General features: G+C 36.8%; 1 protein-coding gene across 2 annotated transcripts; it reads right to left on the reverse strand.

Moving 5' to 3' along the window:
- Positions 1-6,379: 6,379 nt before the first annotated feature.
- LOC101564316 (heterogeneous nuclear ribonucleoprotein A3-like) lies at positions 6,380-8,017 on the reverse strand. Of its 2 annotated transcripts, none has more exons than XM_023717108.1 (2): positions 7,198-8,017; positions 6,380-6,570 (listed from the first exon to the last, which is right to left on the reverse strand). In XM_023717108.1, exons 1-2 carry the CDS (start codon positions 8,015-8,017, stop codon positions 6,380-6,382), a joined length of 1,011 nt encoding a protein of 336 aa, XP_023572876.1. The 2 variants fall into 2 exon arrangements, with proteins under 2 accessions (XP_023572876.1, XP_012370576.1); XM_012515122.1 differs by having other exon boundaries at positions 6,380-6,651; positions 7,147-8,017.
- Between the last annotated feature and the right edge of the window lie 7,630 nt (positions 8,018-15,647).

The raw sequence follows: 15,647 nt of genomic DNA on the forward strand, positions 1-15,647 counted from the left end.
TCCCTTCATTGTAAAAATCCTTGAATTTTTTTAATTTTTTATTATTTATTTTTCTTTTCTTTTGAAGAGTAAAAACAAAACCAAAAATATTGCAGAAACAAAGAGAGGAATAGGACAACATATAGCAATACATACATTATGGATTTTAAAACAAGAATATTTAATTAACAATGGCTGCTATAGTACCTATTTTTATTGTGAGATCTGTTGCTCAGATTAACAGAAATATTTGTGTAAGATTGGACAAATAAATGATTATTAGGGCTTACTTCCAAGAAACATTACCTTTTCCTATTTTCTTTTCTTCTTTACTTTTTTAAATTTTTATTTTATTTTGTTTTGTTTTATTTTATTTTATTTTATTTTGAAGAGTGATAACAAAAGCAAAAACAAATAGAAAAACAAAAATGGGATAACATGTAACAATACATATGTTACTGATTTCAAAAACAAAAATAGCTAATTAACAATGGTTTTATGTTATCTATTTTTATCATCAAATCTATTGCTTTAAGATATCTTGACCGAAAGTGCCAATTTCCAATTATTTCTCCAATCTTGATATAGGAGAAATAATTGGATATTGGCACTTTCGGTCAAGATATCTTAATTTTTTTCTTTTCTGTGTTCTATTTTTAAAATTAATTTTATTGATAAAGAAATAACAATGAGACAGTTTCAAAAGAGGTCAGTAGTACAGTTATAAGAGTTCACACATTGCATATTGTTGTCCTCAGTAGTTTTTCATAGCACAAGATGCAGACATGATATCTTGTCTAAACACTATTAGTACACATCTTTCTTCTCATTCAACTAAGAGAAAGTAGCTTTATATCTATCCTATTTTGTATATACAGATATATTTTTTCCACTACAAAATGGTCCTTCATTTATATCCCCCTTTTTGTTTACTTTTGTCAGAGATGGCCATTCCATTGCCATTCAACTATTGTAGGTGCATGAATTCAGCAAAATAATCCAATATAATCCAGTAGTCCATAATAGCAGTGTCTTATCTGCAGGACTGGCAATGTCAGAAGTTGTTGACTTGAGACATTTACAGCTCAGCATATTGATATGACTTTACTTTTTATACCTCGTTTTTATACTTTTCTGCTGGATGGTTAAGTCCAAGATAAAGCAAGGCCTATATAACAAGAAATGTAACTTTCGTATCTGACAAAGTCAGTCAAATCCTGTGAGAATTTACCCTGAAACCACGTACAGCAGTTTGCAGATCTTTTCTCAGTGTCAACCATCCGGATGAGTCATGGTCATTTGCTCCCTAAATGCCTGAGAGAATGATTTCCCTCTAGATGACTCTCCTTCGGCATACCCTACATCACCAATCACTTTCATCTGTCGCCCCATAATCTACTTGAACAGAAAATCTGGGAAACCACTGAGTTACAAGATATTACAGTACAGGTTCTCTTATGTCTTGAGTCCTCACTGAACTTGAAAGGCTATGGCCAAAATGTTGGCTATCCTCATAGCCCTTCTTTTTCTCTAAATTTTTGGTCTGAAAATTTAAGTTGTTAACACATCAGAAGAGGAGCTTAATGATATTATTGCCCTATAACACAGGCAGTTGAGCTTAACATCACTGTCAGAATATCAAATGCCTTACACATAACATGAAATTGGTATTTTCCAACAACCATGGATAAGAAATCTTAATTTTTTTCGTCTTTTTTGTTTTAATTTATTTTAAAGAGTGTAATAATTATAGCAGCACAATTTGTTGTAGTGTATAAATATCATATTGTCTCCCTAGTGTAAGAACCTGAAAGAATAAATAAAACCTGAAAGGTATAATAGACATAGAAAGAAACTGAATTTAAGGACTGAATAATGATGATTAGAAAAAGGAGAAAAATAAGAAAAAAAAGGAAGGAGGGGAACACTTTCAAATATATATATACCGGATGGTTGAGATGATTGTACTCATACTTTCCATCAGTTTTTTGGAAATAGCAGTTAATGTTTAATGATTTTTCACCTTGACTACCTCTGTATGCTGGTATCTGTGATCTGAGCAACTACATGGAGAATAGCAATGTGTAATACAAGCCCATGGCTGAATGACTCTCATCTTGGTATTCTAAATGTGTATGGTTTCTAATGTCTTATCAAAGATCCTTAAATTTGCATTATTTTCCTGCAAAAACTTTTAGTTACTATTTCCTCATCTTTTTAAGTTCCTGTTGCCACCAGTCATTGTTAACAATGAACCTGCACTAGTCAGATTTGCTTTAAGATTTTGAATTAATATTGCATCGTGAATTCTTAATCAGAAAAGCAAACAATCACAGCAAGCCCTACTCAATTTTCAGTCAGGCTGACTCTCAAATGACTTTATGTAGACATTCATGGATACCATTATTTAGCCCTCTCCTGCAATATTTACTGTGATCTCAAACTCACCTTCGTACACCTTTAGGAAGAAGTTCTCAGTGCAGAGTGCAAATTCTTCTCTAAATGGCTGAGTTGAAGACTGATGCTCTCTCCCCCCCCCAAAAAAAAAATGTAGCCAAAAAAAGTATGACTTCTCTACATAAACATGAGACTTCAAAAATAAATCACTATGTCTTTTACAACTCAGATCTCTTCACTCTGAGGAACATCAAAAGGGTGATTGCAGCTGCCTATAACATTTCAATGGGCACTTTAATCACTTCTTGCATCATCCTCTGAATTCCATTATTTCCCTGTGGGAACTGGCCTGAAAGGATGAGACATTATTCCTACTGATTCTATGTTCCCATGTCACTGGCTTGTGACTCAGTAAAACTACTTTTGTTCTTCACTGTTAACTCATATGTCTTTCATAGCAATAATCTAGTGCATTATACCTCCTTAGGCGTAGCATATTCTTCTAAGTCTAATATTGAGGAATTTATTTCAATTACATGTCCTAGGTCTCCAAAGCATTGACTTGTAGTATGTAAAAAAGCACCTGCTATATTTTAAAAAGGCACTTGAAACCTCCAGAAAATAACTATCCCTCTTACAGTAAAGGAAAAGATAGTATTCCTTTGGTGTTGAACCTTATCCACTCTTTGGTATTAAGCCTTATACACTGTGCTTCTTGCCTTCTTTTTTCCCATCACTAGCAGAATTTCACAGCTATGACACAAATTAACAACTCATGTTGATTTTAATTTTGAAACGTTTGTTAATTAGGACAGATATCTTTTGATCTTTTTATGCCCTATTTCTTATCGCACAACCTGATACACATTTTGTGACTCTAATATTTAGAATTTCTATTCTATGATAAATATATATGTAGATATAGATATATATATATTATGAATTCCATTCCTGATTGTAGAAATGAGGCTAAAAAATGTAAATGAAATAAGTATGGGGCCTTGACTTGAATTCCAGAATAATACCTTCAGTTATCAAATTCTTTTTTTTTCAAAGTTTTATTGATAAACAGATAGCAATGAGACAGTTTCAAATCAAATCGGAAGTACAGTTTCAACAAATAATACACTGCATATATTCTTCTTAGTGGTTAATTGATGTACAAGATGCGGACTTGTGATCCTATTTACAAACACCATTAGAACAAATCATTCTATTCATTAAGAGAATACAACTATATATCTATCCCAACCACTTTGAATACACAGATACAAAATGGACATTCATCGGTATACCCCATTTTTTCTAAGTTCCGTTATTGAATATTATAGGTGTGTAAACTCAGCAAAATATTCTAAAAGAGTCCAGTAGCCCATAATAGCATTGGGTCTTCTGTTTAACTGGCAATGTCAGAAATTATTGACCTGAGTCCCCCAGAGCTCAACTTAATAGCATGGCTTTATTTCTTATATTTCATCTTCATACTTTTCTACTGGATGGTTAAGACCAAGGTAAAGCAGGACCTATGCAACAAGACTTGTAGCTTTTTGGTCTGAGAAGGTCAGTGAAATGCCCTCAGGATTTGTCCTGAGATCCTGTACCTCAGATTGTAGAACCTTTGTCAGTGCAGCCATGTGGATGAGTCACGGCCATTGCTTGGCCAATGTGCTCTCTGTGAAAGCCTGAGAGAATGATTTCCCCCCATGTGACTCTCCTTAGGCCCACTCTATGTCATCGATCACTTTCCTCTTTGGCCCCATAATCTTCTTGATCAGAAAATTTGGGACACTACCGAGGTACATGATGTTACAGTACAAGTTCTCATATGTCCTGAGTCTTAATTGACCTTAGAAGGCTAGGGCCAAAATGTTGGCTTTCCTTGTAGCCCTCCTTTTTCTCTAATTTTGGCCTGCAAACTTAGGTTGTTAACCATCCAGAAGAAAAGCTTATTGTTATTATCAAATGATTGGCTATCAATCTTTTTTTTTTTTAGTATTGGGTCTTCCGTTTATTTTTTTATTTTTTTTCAACAAATAATACACTGCATATATTCTTCTTAGTGGTTAATTGCTGTACAAGAAGTGGACTTGTGATCCTATTTACAAACACCATTAGAACAAATCATTCTATTCATTAAGAGAATTCAGTTATCAAATTCTGAGATAATAGTTCTCTTTTCCCATGGCAAAATACCTAAAGAAAGTGTGCTAAATATCTATTAAGTATAGGATATCTCCTAACATAAATCTTGACCCAAATTTTAACATTGAGAAGGTGTGAAAATCTACTCTATATCAACTTTATAATACATTAGAAATTATCAAAAATTCAACATCAAATACAAATTCTGATGTGACCTCTTCTATGGATCCAAAGCATCTGCACTTCTGACAACATCCATATTGATGTTGATACTACAAACCCAGGCCTGGGCACCACAGTTTGAGTAACAAGGCTGTAATCCTGTGTGAGAATCGGATGAAGAGGCTTGAGGCTTTTCTCTGTGGTAGAGCTTGTACTTAGCATGCAAAAAGCCCAGGCTTAAATTCTGAGGAACAAAAACAACAATATCATATGTAGATAATTTATATCTTCTCCACAAGTAATCAATATTGCATGTAATTCTGAAAGAAATATATCCATTTTTAAGGACTTTATAAATTTTGCATCAGTCGCTCTACACAATGACTCTAGAGTGAGATCAACCAATATACTTCTTTTTAACCAATATACTTTTAAAAAGAGGCCAAGAAAAATAAAACCTCCAAATTATGTTCATATCTCAGCATCCAGAACTTCTAAACACATGGTAAAGGAAGGTGAAAAGAGAAGGTGATATCAGATTGTTAGCTGAGTAGGATAAGTAGCCTGAATTTTCTTGCTAGTGCTACTGAAATCATAAGAATCTTACAAATGTGGATGAAGGAAACAGAAGAACTGGAGGCAGAGAAAATTTTAAATGCTATAATACTAAGTGCTGTGTGTGTGTGTTGTTATGTATGTTTTCTAAATTGCTTATCAAAATGTTTTTGTAAACTTAAAGCCCTAATAAAAAGGTGGAAATATTAATTACCTTACTTGACCAGTATACTTTGTGTATGTGTATTGACTCTCACTGCACTATAAATATGTAATTTATTGTGGGTCAATGAAAACATTTTGTTTTTAAATAGGTGGAAATGCCAAGTGTCTTGATCACTATACACTGTATATAGGTATATAGCTATCACTATGAACACCATAAATATGTACAATTAATTTTTTTTAATTTTGAGATTTTTTTCATTTGAAAGTAATCTTAATGCTATTAAATTCAAAAATATGCTAATTTAAATACCCAATCCTATTTTATCTAAAACACACATTGCAAACATACAAATGTCTATTCTCTCCACATGTCAGTGCCCATTTGTATCATGGTTTGAAAAGGAAGAATAGATTTTTTTCCCCTTAATCTGTAAGTCAGTAGGTGTTTCTTTACAGTTAACTTTAGCAAAATTCATACAAAATAGTAATTAACAATGATCTTTTTACTTGTTGACTCACAAGGAAACACCTTCAAAACTGCATTTCATTAAAATTTCTGTACTAAAGTGTAGAAAAACTGAACCACACAAATATTGAAAAATTAAAAATTCCTTAATTTTTTATTCCTGGTACCACTACCACAATTTACAGGGCAATATACCAGATGCAATGAAAAGAAAGAAAAAGACAAAGCTACAACAGATAAAAGACCTCAGGAATGTACATCTAATTGACACTACATTGCATTAATCAATAGCTGCACTTTTTGCAATCTGTGGCTATGACAGTCCTGAACCAGAAGGGTTTCCTGTTTAAGCTGCAGTAACTTTTCTGACTATGGATCATCGTTCCTTCTGTGGCAGATTTTTACAGTTCCTCTAATGCATTTGGGACAACTATCTCAAAGTAACCTGCAGCTTTCCTGACAACTCCTCACTCTCTCCTGCTAAGAACTGTAGCCCTTTTCTGTTGTTTTTTAAAACCTTCTGCTACCATATCCACCACTTCCACCACCAGATCCATAACCACCACCATAAGGACTGCCAGAGCTTCTTCCACCAAAACTGCCCCCCTTCATGGGTCCATAATTTGATTGTTGCTGTCCACTGTAATTTCCAAAATCATTATAATTCCCACCACCAACATAGTTACCACCACCAAAATTTCCTCCTTTGTTGTAACCATCGTATCCTCCTCCACCACCACCACCGTATCCACCACCTTGGTTTCCATATCCTGCCACCACCACTGTCTTAGTTACTTTTTACTTGTTGCTGGGACAAATACCAGACACTCAAAATGAAGTAAGGAAAGGTTTATTAAGCTCACAGTTACTGGAGGGTTCAGTCCATATTCCGCTGGCTGCAAGGCAAACAACAGTAGTTCATGCGGCAGAAAACAATGAAGAGCAGAGGAGGAGCAGCAGCTGCAGCAGCATCCATCAAGCCTCTCTCTTCCTTTTGCACTGACTGTGTAGACCAGCGCTCCACAGTGAAGATCGGAGCTCCTCCACAGTGGCTCCGCTGTGAAGGTCAAGCTCCTCCGAAGTGGGGCAGTGGCTGCAAAGATCAAGCTCCCTGAAGACTGAGACTTCTCCACGGAAGCAGGGCTGGGCAGCAGGAAACCAGGCAGGGCGGTTTCCTGCCTTTCTCAATTCCTGGGCCCTGCCCACCTGAAGGGTGAGGCCCCTATGCTGCCGAAGCTGATTCAGCCAAGTTGACACAATGTATCAACTAACACAACCACCATACCCTCCTCTACTACTGTAACCAGAACCACCACCATAGTTTCCACCATCACCTCCAAATCCATTATATCCACCATCACCTCCTCCATAACTACCTCTGCTGCCACCTCCTTCACCACCGTAACCTCCTTTTCCACCAAAGTTTCCACCACGGCCAAAATTCCCTCCACCACCTCCAAAGTTTCCTCCACGACCCATAAAGTTGCCAGATCCACTTCCACGGCCTCTTTGTGATCCAGCAGACTGCATCTCTTGTTTAGAAAGGGCCTTTTTCACGTCACAATTATGCCCATTAATAGTGTGGTATTTCTGAACAACAATTTTATCAACTGTGTCATGATCATCAAAAGTTACAAAAGCAAATCCTTTCTTTTTCCCACTTTGCCTGTCTTCCATAACTTCTATGGTTTTAATCTTGCCATATTTTTCAAAGTAATCTCTCAAATTATATTCTTCTGTATCTTCTTTAATACCACCAAAAAAAAATTTCTTCACTGTTACAGGGGCACCAGGCTTTACTGAATCCTCTCTAGAAACAGTTCTCTTTAGTTCCACTACACGCGCATCAACTTTGTGTGGTCGAGCACACATTGCTGCATCCACCTCTTCAGCACAAGAGAAAGTCACAAAACCAAAGCCTCTGGAGCGTTTTGTTTGAGGATCTCTCATTACCACACAATCTGTGAGTATGCCCCATTTTTCAGAATGTTCTCTTAAACTATCGTCGGTAGTTTCAAAACTCAGACCACCAATAAACAGCTTCCTCAACTGCTCTGGCTCCTTTGGATCATTGCCCTCCTCTCCCCGGCAGTGACAGCGACTGCCCGAGTCAGGCTGGGAACGACTGGGCCGCGGTTTTACCTCCATTTTGAGACCAGACTCGCCTCTTCCAACTCGAGTTCAATATGGACCAATAAATAAAATATTTTATTTTTTTTAAATATTTATTTATTTTTATTTATTACATTTATTTATTGTGCGTGTGTGTGGCCAGCTCAGCCCACCAGGGGGCGGGGCTGGCTGGCATGTGGTGCTGGGGATCGAACCGCGGTCCCTGTGCTTTGCCAAGCTTGTTTCAAGTAGGTGCTTTAGACCACTGAGCCATCTCTCCAGCCCAAATAAAATATTTTAAAAAATGAAATAAGTGAAATTTTTTAAAGCTAGAAAAGGTTTGTACCCACCAAAAAAGAAAGAAAATGAAAAAGGGATAGCAAGTTTACAAATTGCCAGCACATATAAATAACTAAAGGATGAAAAAAGAAAATGTTTATTGTCAATTATTTTACTGTTACACAATATAAAGTCATATTAAATTGCCATAATGCAGCACATAAACTTGTCCAAATAGTTTCAATTTTTGAAAAGGAAAAACTTCATGATTTAAATATTGTAACTTTAGTGTTGATGAACCAAATAGATTAATTCTAACAGTTTCTACAGTGAGTGAATATAAATTTCTTTAAAGTTACTTCCAAGGGCCAGCCAAATAGCTCGGCAGATTAAAGCACCTGCAAGCAGGCAAAGGGGTTAGAAGTTCGATCCCCAGGCCTGCCATGCCAGCCCTGCCCCGAGGATGCACTGAGACACCAATTGAGACAGGGCATGGTGGCACAAGCCTGTAATTCCAGCTCTTAGGAGGCTCTAAACAGGCAAATCACTATGTGTCCGATCTAGTAGTGAGACCTTGAATGCCCTCTATACCCTGCCCTAAAATACAAATAATAATAATAATAATAATAATAATAATAATAGTAACAATAATAATTTAAATAAAAAGTAAATAAATAAAATAAAGTTACTTCCAAAGAACCTTAATGTGAATTATTTTTATTCAGCTACATGGCTTTCTGGATTTATTTGAATTATTCTGTGTAAGGGCATTAGACAGAGGTACGTCTGATGGGCAAGCAGAGATAAAGGACTTTTGGAACCACAACCTCAGGCTTCCCAGAACTCATAGTTAGAGATTAAAAACTAGCCTAGAAGGCCACAATTCTAAGTAAGAACAAAATGAATTGCCTTAAGGAATGAATAATCTGGCTTTTGTCATCTCCATACTCTAATTCATTGTGTAGTTTGATCCTGAGGTCAGTCATCTAAAAGACCACCATGAACTTCCTTAGTCCTTCACTTGTCCCCTACATGAATTCTGCTGAGGGTCCCTTCTTTTTTTCTTTTATGCTTGCTCCTGGTTGTATCAATTGAAGGCCACAGAGGTTTCAATCTAGTGTTGTCGTTTCAGATTTTCTCACACTGAGGGGCCTCAATTAAGGGCAGCTATTCTGGACCTCTTGAAGTATGGATTGAACATTGACTCCAAGTAATGTTTGAGTAAGCTCTCATACTTTTGTGGTGTTCCATGGTCATAAACTGTAAGTAATCTGGTTTTCATAAGTCATCAAAATGTAAAAATAATTATAACTATAGGTAAAAGGACTTAAGACAAATTATCAGACTCCATTCATAAAGGGGGCTAAAAGTCAGTTGGATAAAGTTGCTATCCCTTAAAAATAGTTTCTAAAATTTTTCATACCAGTAAACTCTTAGTGTTCATGTTGTGATTATGTATGTTCTAATTTTACAGAAAATTTGTTCTTGCCTAGAGGATGTCATGCCCCAAGTAATCATACAAAGAAAACCTATAACAAATATGTGATAGGTATGAGCCCAAGTATGAATTGCTTAATTATTATGGTTGTCATCTAACATGGCTGAAGCCAAAAAAACAACAGCTTATCTTCCCAGTGACCACTTCTTCCTTTATCCCCACCATCAGTCCTGAATACAAATTCCTTTTACCTTCCCCACCAGAAGAGAGCCCCAATCAGCTCTTTATGGGTCACTGAGCCTGCCACTCAAACTCTGCCCCTAGCAAAAACTCATAAAATCCCAGGTCCTCTTTGTCTCAGGTCAGAGGACCTGTGCCATCTCCTTGCCATCCTCTCACCATTCTCTCCATGTCCTCAATAAAGCTCTTTCTCTTACTTCTGCTTCTCTACTGTGCTGAAAATAACTGACAGTATGACAGATTACATTTAGATTCCTTTTGCGGAGATCCAACAGATTTTTTCAAAAGAATACAAAATTGTGACAGAAAAAAACAGAATTAGAACTAATACAAGATTTCACTAAACATTACCAGATATAAACTTGCAAGATTCACTTAACAAAAAAAAGAAGTTATAAGAAATTCAAAAGAGAAAAAATAAGCATTAATTATTCCTTTCAAATAACCAGCAAAAATGGACAAAACAATTATCCAAACTATTCTGCATATATATCCAAATATATCTTTTCCCCTTCTTTCATTTGTCTTTTTCCTTCTCCTAGTTTTTCCTTTCCACTGAAAAAATTCTTTCCCTTTTACAGTATTTGTTGTACCTTTTAGATTTTAGTTATTCTTTCAGATTCTCACACTAGTAAGATAATACAATGTTTGCACGTGTGGATCTAATTTATTTCACTTAACAATATAGACACTATCTGCATCCATTTATTTTAAAAAGCCTTGAATTTATCCTTTTTATAGCTGAATAGTACTCCATTGTGTAAAAATACCATATCTTTTTTTATCCATTCCTTAGTTGATAGACCTTTGGGTTGTTTCCTAGATTTATCTATAATAAGTTGTGCTGCTATAAACATGGGTGCACATATATCGTTGTTGTATGATGATTTCAGTTCTTTTGGAAAAATACCTGAGAGGGAATAGCTGGCTTGAATGAGACTTCCAATGCTAACTTTTTGAGGAATCTTCATATTGATTTCCATAATGATTGTACCAGCCTGCACTCACAACAACAGTTGAGATACAACAGATCTTGTCTAGAAAAAAGGTTCATAACACATATCAAGGTCTTAACTAAGCATCCTCAGTGGGTGTTTAGTGACACCACCGCTGATCTCTTTCTCCTAAATGATACAATATAATTAATAAAACTGACCATCCCCCAAAATCAGATGACATTAGACATTCAAGCAGCAACACAGGAGATACTTAAGAAATTATAAAAACTAAGTGTATAGACATTCCTAACCCTTCTGCTAATATCTCAATAGCTGTTCAAGATATTAGATGACAGATCAGTGACATGTAAGACTCAGAATTTGCCTAACACGTACTGTTTTCCTCTTTATGGGAAGACATTAATAAATCATGTATTAATTGAAAAAATAGTATTGAGACAGTTTGAAAACAATTTAGTAGGACAGTTACAATAAATAGTACCTTGCATATTGTTGTCTTCATAGTAGTTATTCACAGTACAAGATGCAGATATGATATCTTGCCTAAACACTATTAGTACAAATCTTTCTGCTCATTCAACTAATAGAAAGTAGCTGTAAGCCACAGCTTGCAAGGATTTATGGACTTTGGTCTTGGGAAACTTGACGACAGTGAAATGCCACTTGCCACAGAAGCTGTTTTGTTAATGGGAGTAGGTATTTTTAGTCATTGGAGAATGCCCCTTGGTTACTTTTTTGTAAACAGAGCATCTGGATACTTGCAAACTCAACTGCTTCGTCTCGCTATCGGCAGACTGAGTGACATTGGGTCACTGTCCTGGCTGTTACATCTGATGCTACAGCTCACAGCGTCCAAATGGCAAAAGCCTTGGGGATACATATGGACGGAGACAATATCAAGTGCACTTTCCAACATCCTTCATCTTCTAGCCAACAGATTGCATACTTCTTTGATTCTTGCCATTTGCTGGAGTTAATAAGAAATGCATTTCAGAGTTTTCAAAGCATTCAGTTCGTAAATGACACAGCACATTGGCAGCACCTTGTAGAGTTGGTAGTCCTTGGTGAACAGGAATTATCAAGTATGGAAGGAATCCCAAGTAAACTTGCAAATTTCAAAAATCATGTACTGAAAATGAATTGTGCTGCTCAACTCTTTAGTGAGAGTGTAGCCAAAGCGTTAGAATATTTGCTGTCATTAGGTCTGCCTCCTTTTCAAAACTGTATTGGTACTATTCATTTTTTACGCTTAATTAGCAATCTGTTTGACATTTTTAATAGTAGGAACTGTTATGGAAAGGGATTTAAAAGACCTCTATTACCTGAAACTTTTAGTGAAATAAATCATGTATTAATTGAAAGAAAAAAAAGAAAAGAAAGTAGCTGTATATCTATCCTATTCTGCATATAAAGATATATTTTTTCACTACAAAATAATCTTTCATTTATGCCCTCCTTTTTTGTTTACTTTTGTCAGAGATGGGCATTCCATTGCCATTCAACCATTGTAGGTGCCTGAATTCACCAAAGTAATCGAATATATTCCAGTAGTCCATAATAAAAGTGTGTTAAAATTTAAAAAATAGGTTAATTATATAAAAAAATTAGCAAAAATGTGGCAGAACTTAACCAAATCTCTGAACAAATGGATTTAATGGATGTATATAGAGTGTTCACACAACCACATCTGAATATACATTCTTTGCACATAGGACATTCTCTAAAACAGACCACATACTTGTCAATAAATCATACTTAAGTAAATGCAAGAAAACAGAAATTATTTTATGGGTATTATCTGACCACAATGCAATGAAACTAGAAATTAATGACAAAAGAAACCATAAAAAACCCTTAAATGCATGAAAATTAAATAAGATCCTACTCAGCAACCAATGAGTTGCAAATGAAATTAATCAATATCTACAGCCCAAAGAAAATGCAAACACAACTTACCAGAATATGTAGAATGCAATGAAAGCTGCAAATTATACTACAAAGCTACTATGATAAAATCCACATGGTATTGGGGGAAAAAAACAGACCCAATGATTAGTGGAATAGTTTAGAAGATGAAAATATAATTACAATGTAATTGTAATTTCAGCCAATTTATCTTTGACAAAGCAGTAAACATGTACACTGGAAGAAACATACCTCTTTAACAAATGGTGCTGGAAAAACTGGCTATCCACATTCTGAAAACTAAAACTACACTCGGATCTATCAACATGCACTAAACTAAAGTCAAAATGGATCAAAGATCTAAATATTAAAACAGAAACACTAAATCAAATAGAAGAAAATGTAGGTGGAAATCTTGAAGACATAAATGTAGGCAGAGTTCATGAACAAAAGCCAAACTGCATGGCAAATACATCAAAGAAAAAAAAACTGGGATCTCATCCTATTCAGAAGTTTCTCCATACCAAAAGAAATAACTGAGTGGCTAGGGAAATAGCTCACTAGAATAAGTACCTGCCTGGAAAGAACAGGGTCCAAAATTCAATCCCTGGTATTGCAGAATGAAAGAAATGAAGAAAGAAAACAAGAAAGCAAGAAAACAAGCAAGAAAGAAAGAAAGTGAGGGGGAGAGAGAGAGAGACACACACACACAGAAGGAAGGAAAGAAAGAAAGAAGAAAGAAAGAAAGAAAGAAAGAAAGAAAGAAAGAAAGAAAGAAAGAAAGAAAGACTGACTCAGTGCTAGCCCAGGCCTGGTGAGTGTGTGGGAGAGCTTCCAGCTACTCTGTAGCAGCGGGACCTACAAGTCTCAGCCCAGGTGCAGGGTGGGTGAGACCCTCTTCCACCCCCTTGGGACGCTTCCCAACACTCCGCAGCACCTCCCTCAACCTTCCCACTTAGGAGGAATTTCTGCTGTGTTCCTGGAATCCCCAGACCCAGTCCTAGACCAGGCCCAGTGAGTGTGTGGGAAAGCTTCCAGCTACCCTGTGCCAGTGGAACCTACTCCTCCCAGCCCAGGCACAGCATGGGTGAGACCGCCTTCCACTGCTTTGGGATGCCATCCACCACTCCGTAGCACCTCCCTACCCCACCTGCCCAGTAGGAATTTTTGCCACATTACGGGAACCCTCAGATCCAGTCCTAGCCCAAGCCCAGTGAGTGTGAGAGGGAGAGCTTCCGGCTACACTGTGCTGGCATGACCTAATGGTCCAAGCACAGGTGCAGCGTGGGTGACACCCTCATTCACCCTCTTGGGATGCCCGACATCACTCCATAGTACACACACACACACACACACACACACACACACACACCGCCCACAGAGTAGGAATTTCTGTCATGTTCTGGGAACCCCAAGATCCAGTCCTAGTCCAGGCCCTGTGAGTGTGTGGGACAGATGCCTCTCCCCAATACTCCATCTTGCCCCCTCCAGACTCAGCTAAGGCCTGGCATACAGGCCTGAGGTAAAAACCTTCAGCTGCATTCCCTGCAGAGAGTGTAGGGGACAGAAACACCCGGCTAGTCCAGGAGCAGAACACCTTGCCAGAGGGGCACAACAGGTTCACCCCCAAGGAAAGCAACAGGAAGGAACGGAGCACAGCAGGCAGAACCAAGCCAGTCACAGCTGAATTAATCCAAACTTTGTACATCTACACCTGAACTTCAGTAGATGCTAAGGCTATAACTGCAACAAAGATCTACAACAAAGGGCAGAAGACAGTGCTGCACAAAATGACAATGAGAAGGAGCAAAATGCAACCTCAGAACCCAAGCCCACTTGTAACAAGTACAGAGGACACTAACACAGAACAAATTGGGAATCACAGAGCTCAAAGCAATGAATCAATGGCTTCTGAAATAAACAGCTGGAGAAAGGTATAGAGGAACTCAGATTGGAAATGAAAAAGGAAATCACTAAATTAAAAACATCTGCAGTAAAGAATCAAAGGGAAAAACATATGGAGGAAACCCAATGCCCACCCAGAACAAGTACAGAGAACACTATCTCAGCTCAAATGTACGAATATTAATCAATAGAAAATAAGAAATATCAGAAAGTCATAGGGGAATTCAGAGCAGAATTCTTTTCGACTAGCTCAGCTGAAATGCACAAATTAATAGCATCGATAGTAAATAAGCAACAGGAGAAAGTTATAGAGGAACTCAGAGTGGAATGCTTTCCTGAAATAAAAAAAAGAATTCTCAGAACTCATAGCATCTGCAGTAAAGAATCAACTACAGAAACATAGGGAGGAAGTCCAATCTTATAAAAACACTGCAGTAAAATAGTTTATAACTGCTTCTAAAAAAGACATTGATAAAAAAATAGAGGAGATTAGAAAAATGACGAATTCCTTGAATGAGCAATACAGGAAAGAAATAGATCACATGAAGCAGAGTCAAAGAGATATAAAGGAAATTAAAATCTCAATCACAAGCTTGTAAAACCGTTTAAGTGAAAGTAAACACAGAGTTTCAGACCTTGAAGGCGCTGGTGCAGCTAGTAAAAAGGTAGGAAAGGATCTCTGGAACACAACTAGGATGCAGGATAAAACAATCCATCATCTGCAAGATGATGCAAAGATGAACAATGTGAGACTAATAGGCATCAATGAGAAAGAAGGAATCAATACAAATGACATTTAAAAAATATGGGCAGAAGTAATAGCAGAAAACTTCCTAAATGTGAGGAAATGATCTGATATTAAGGTAACTGAAGAACACAGAATGCCAAGTACCCTCAACCCAATTAAAAACACACCGAGACATATAATAGTCAAGATCCC

This window comes from Octodon degus, unplaced genomic scaffold (assembly GCF_000260255.1).
Source record: "Octodon degus isolate 3935 unplaced genomic scaffold, OctDeg1.0 scaffold00050, whole genome shotgun sequence".
Lineage (NCBI taxonomy): Eukaryota > Metazoa > Chordata > Mammalia > Rodentia > Octodontidae > Octodon > Octodon degus.

Excerpts from the sequence above, each read along its gene's own strand:
- LOC101564316 (XM_012515122.1), bottom strand. The coding sequence starts at position 8,017 with ATGGAGGTAAAACCGCGGCCCAGTCGTTCCCAGCCTGACTCGGGCAGT. Across the intron at positions 6,652-7,146 it reads TAGTAGAGGAGGGTATGGTG|TGGTGGTGGCAGGATATGGA; the intron begins GTTGTGTTAGTT and ends TAACTAAGACAG.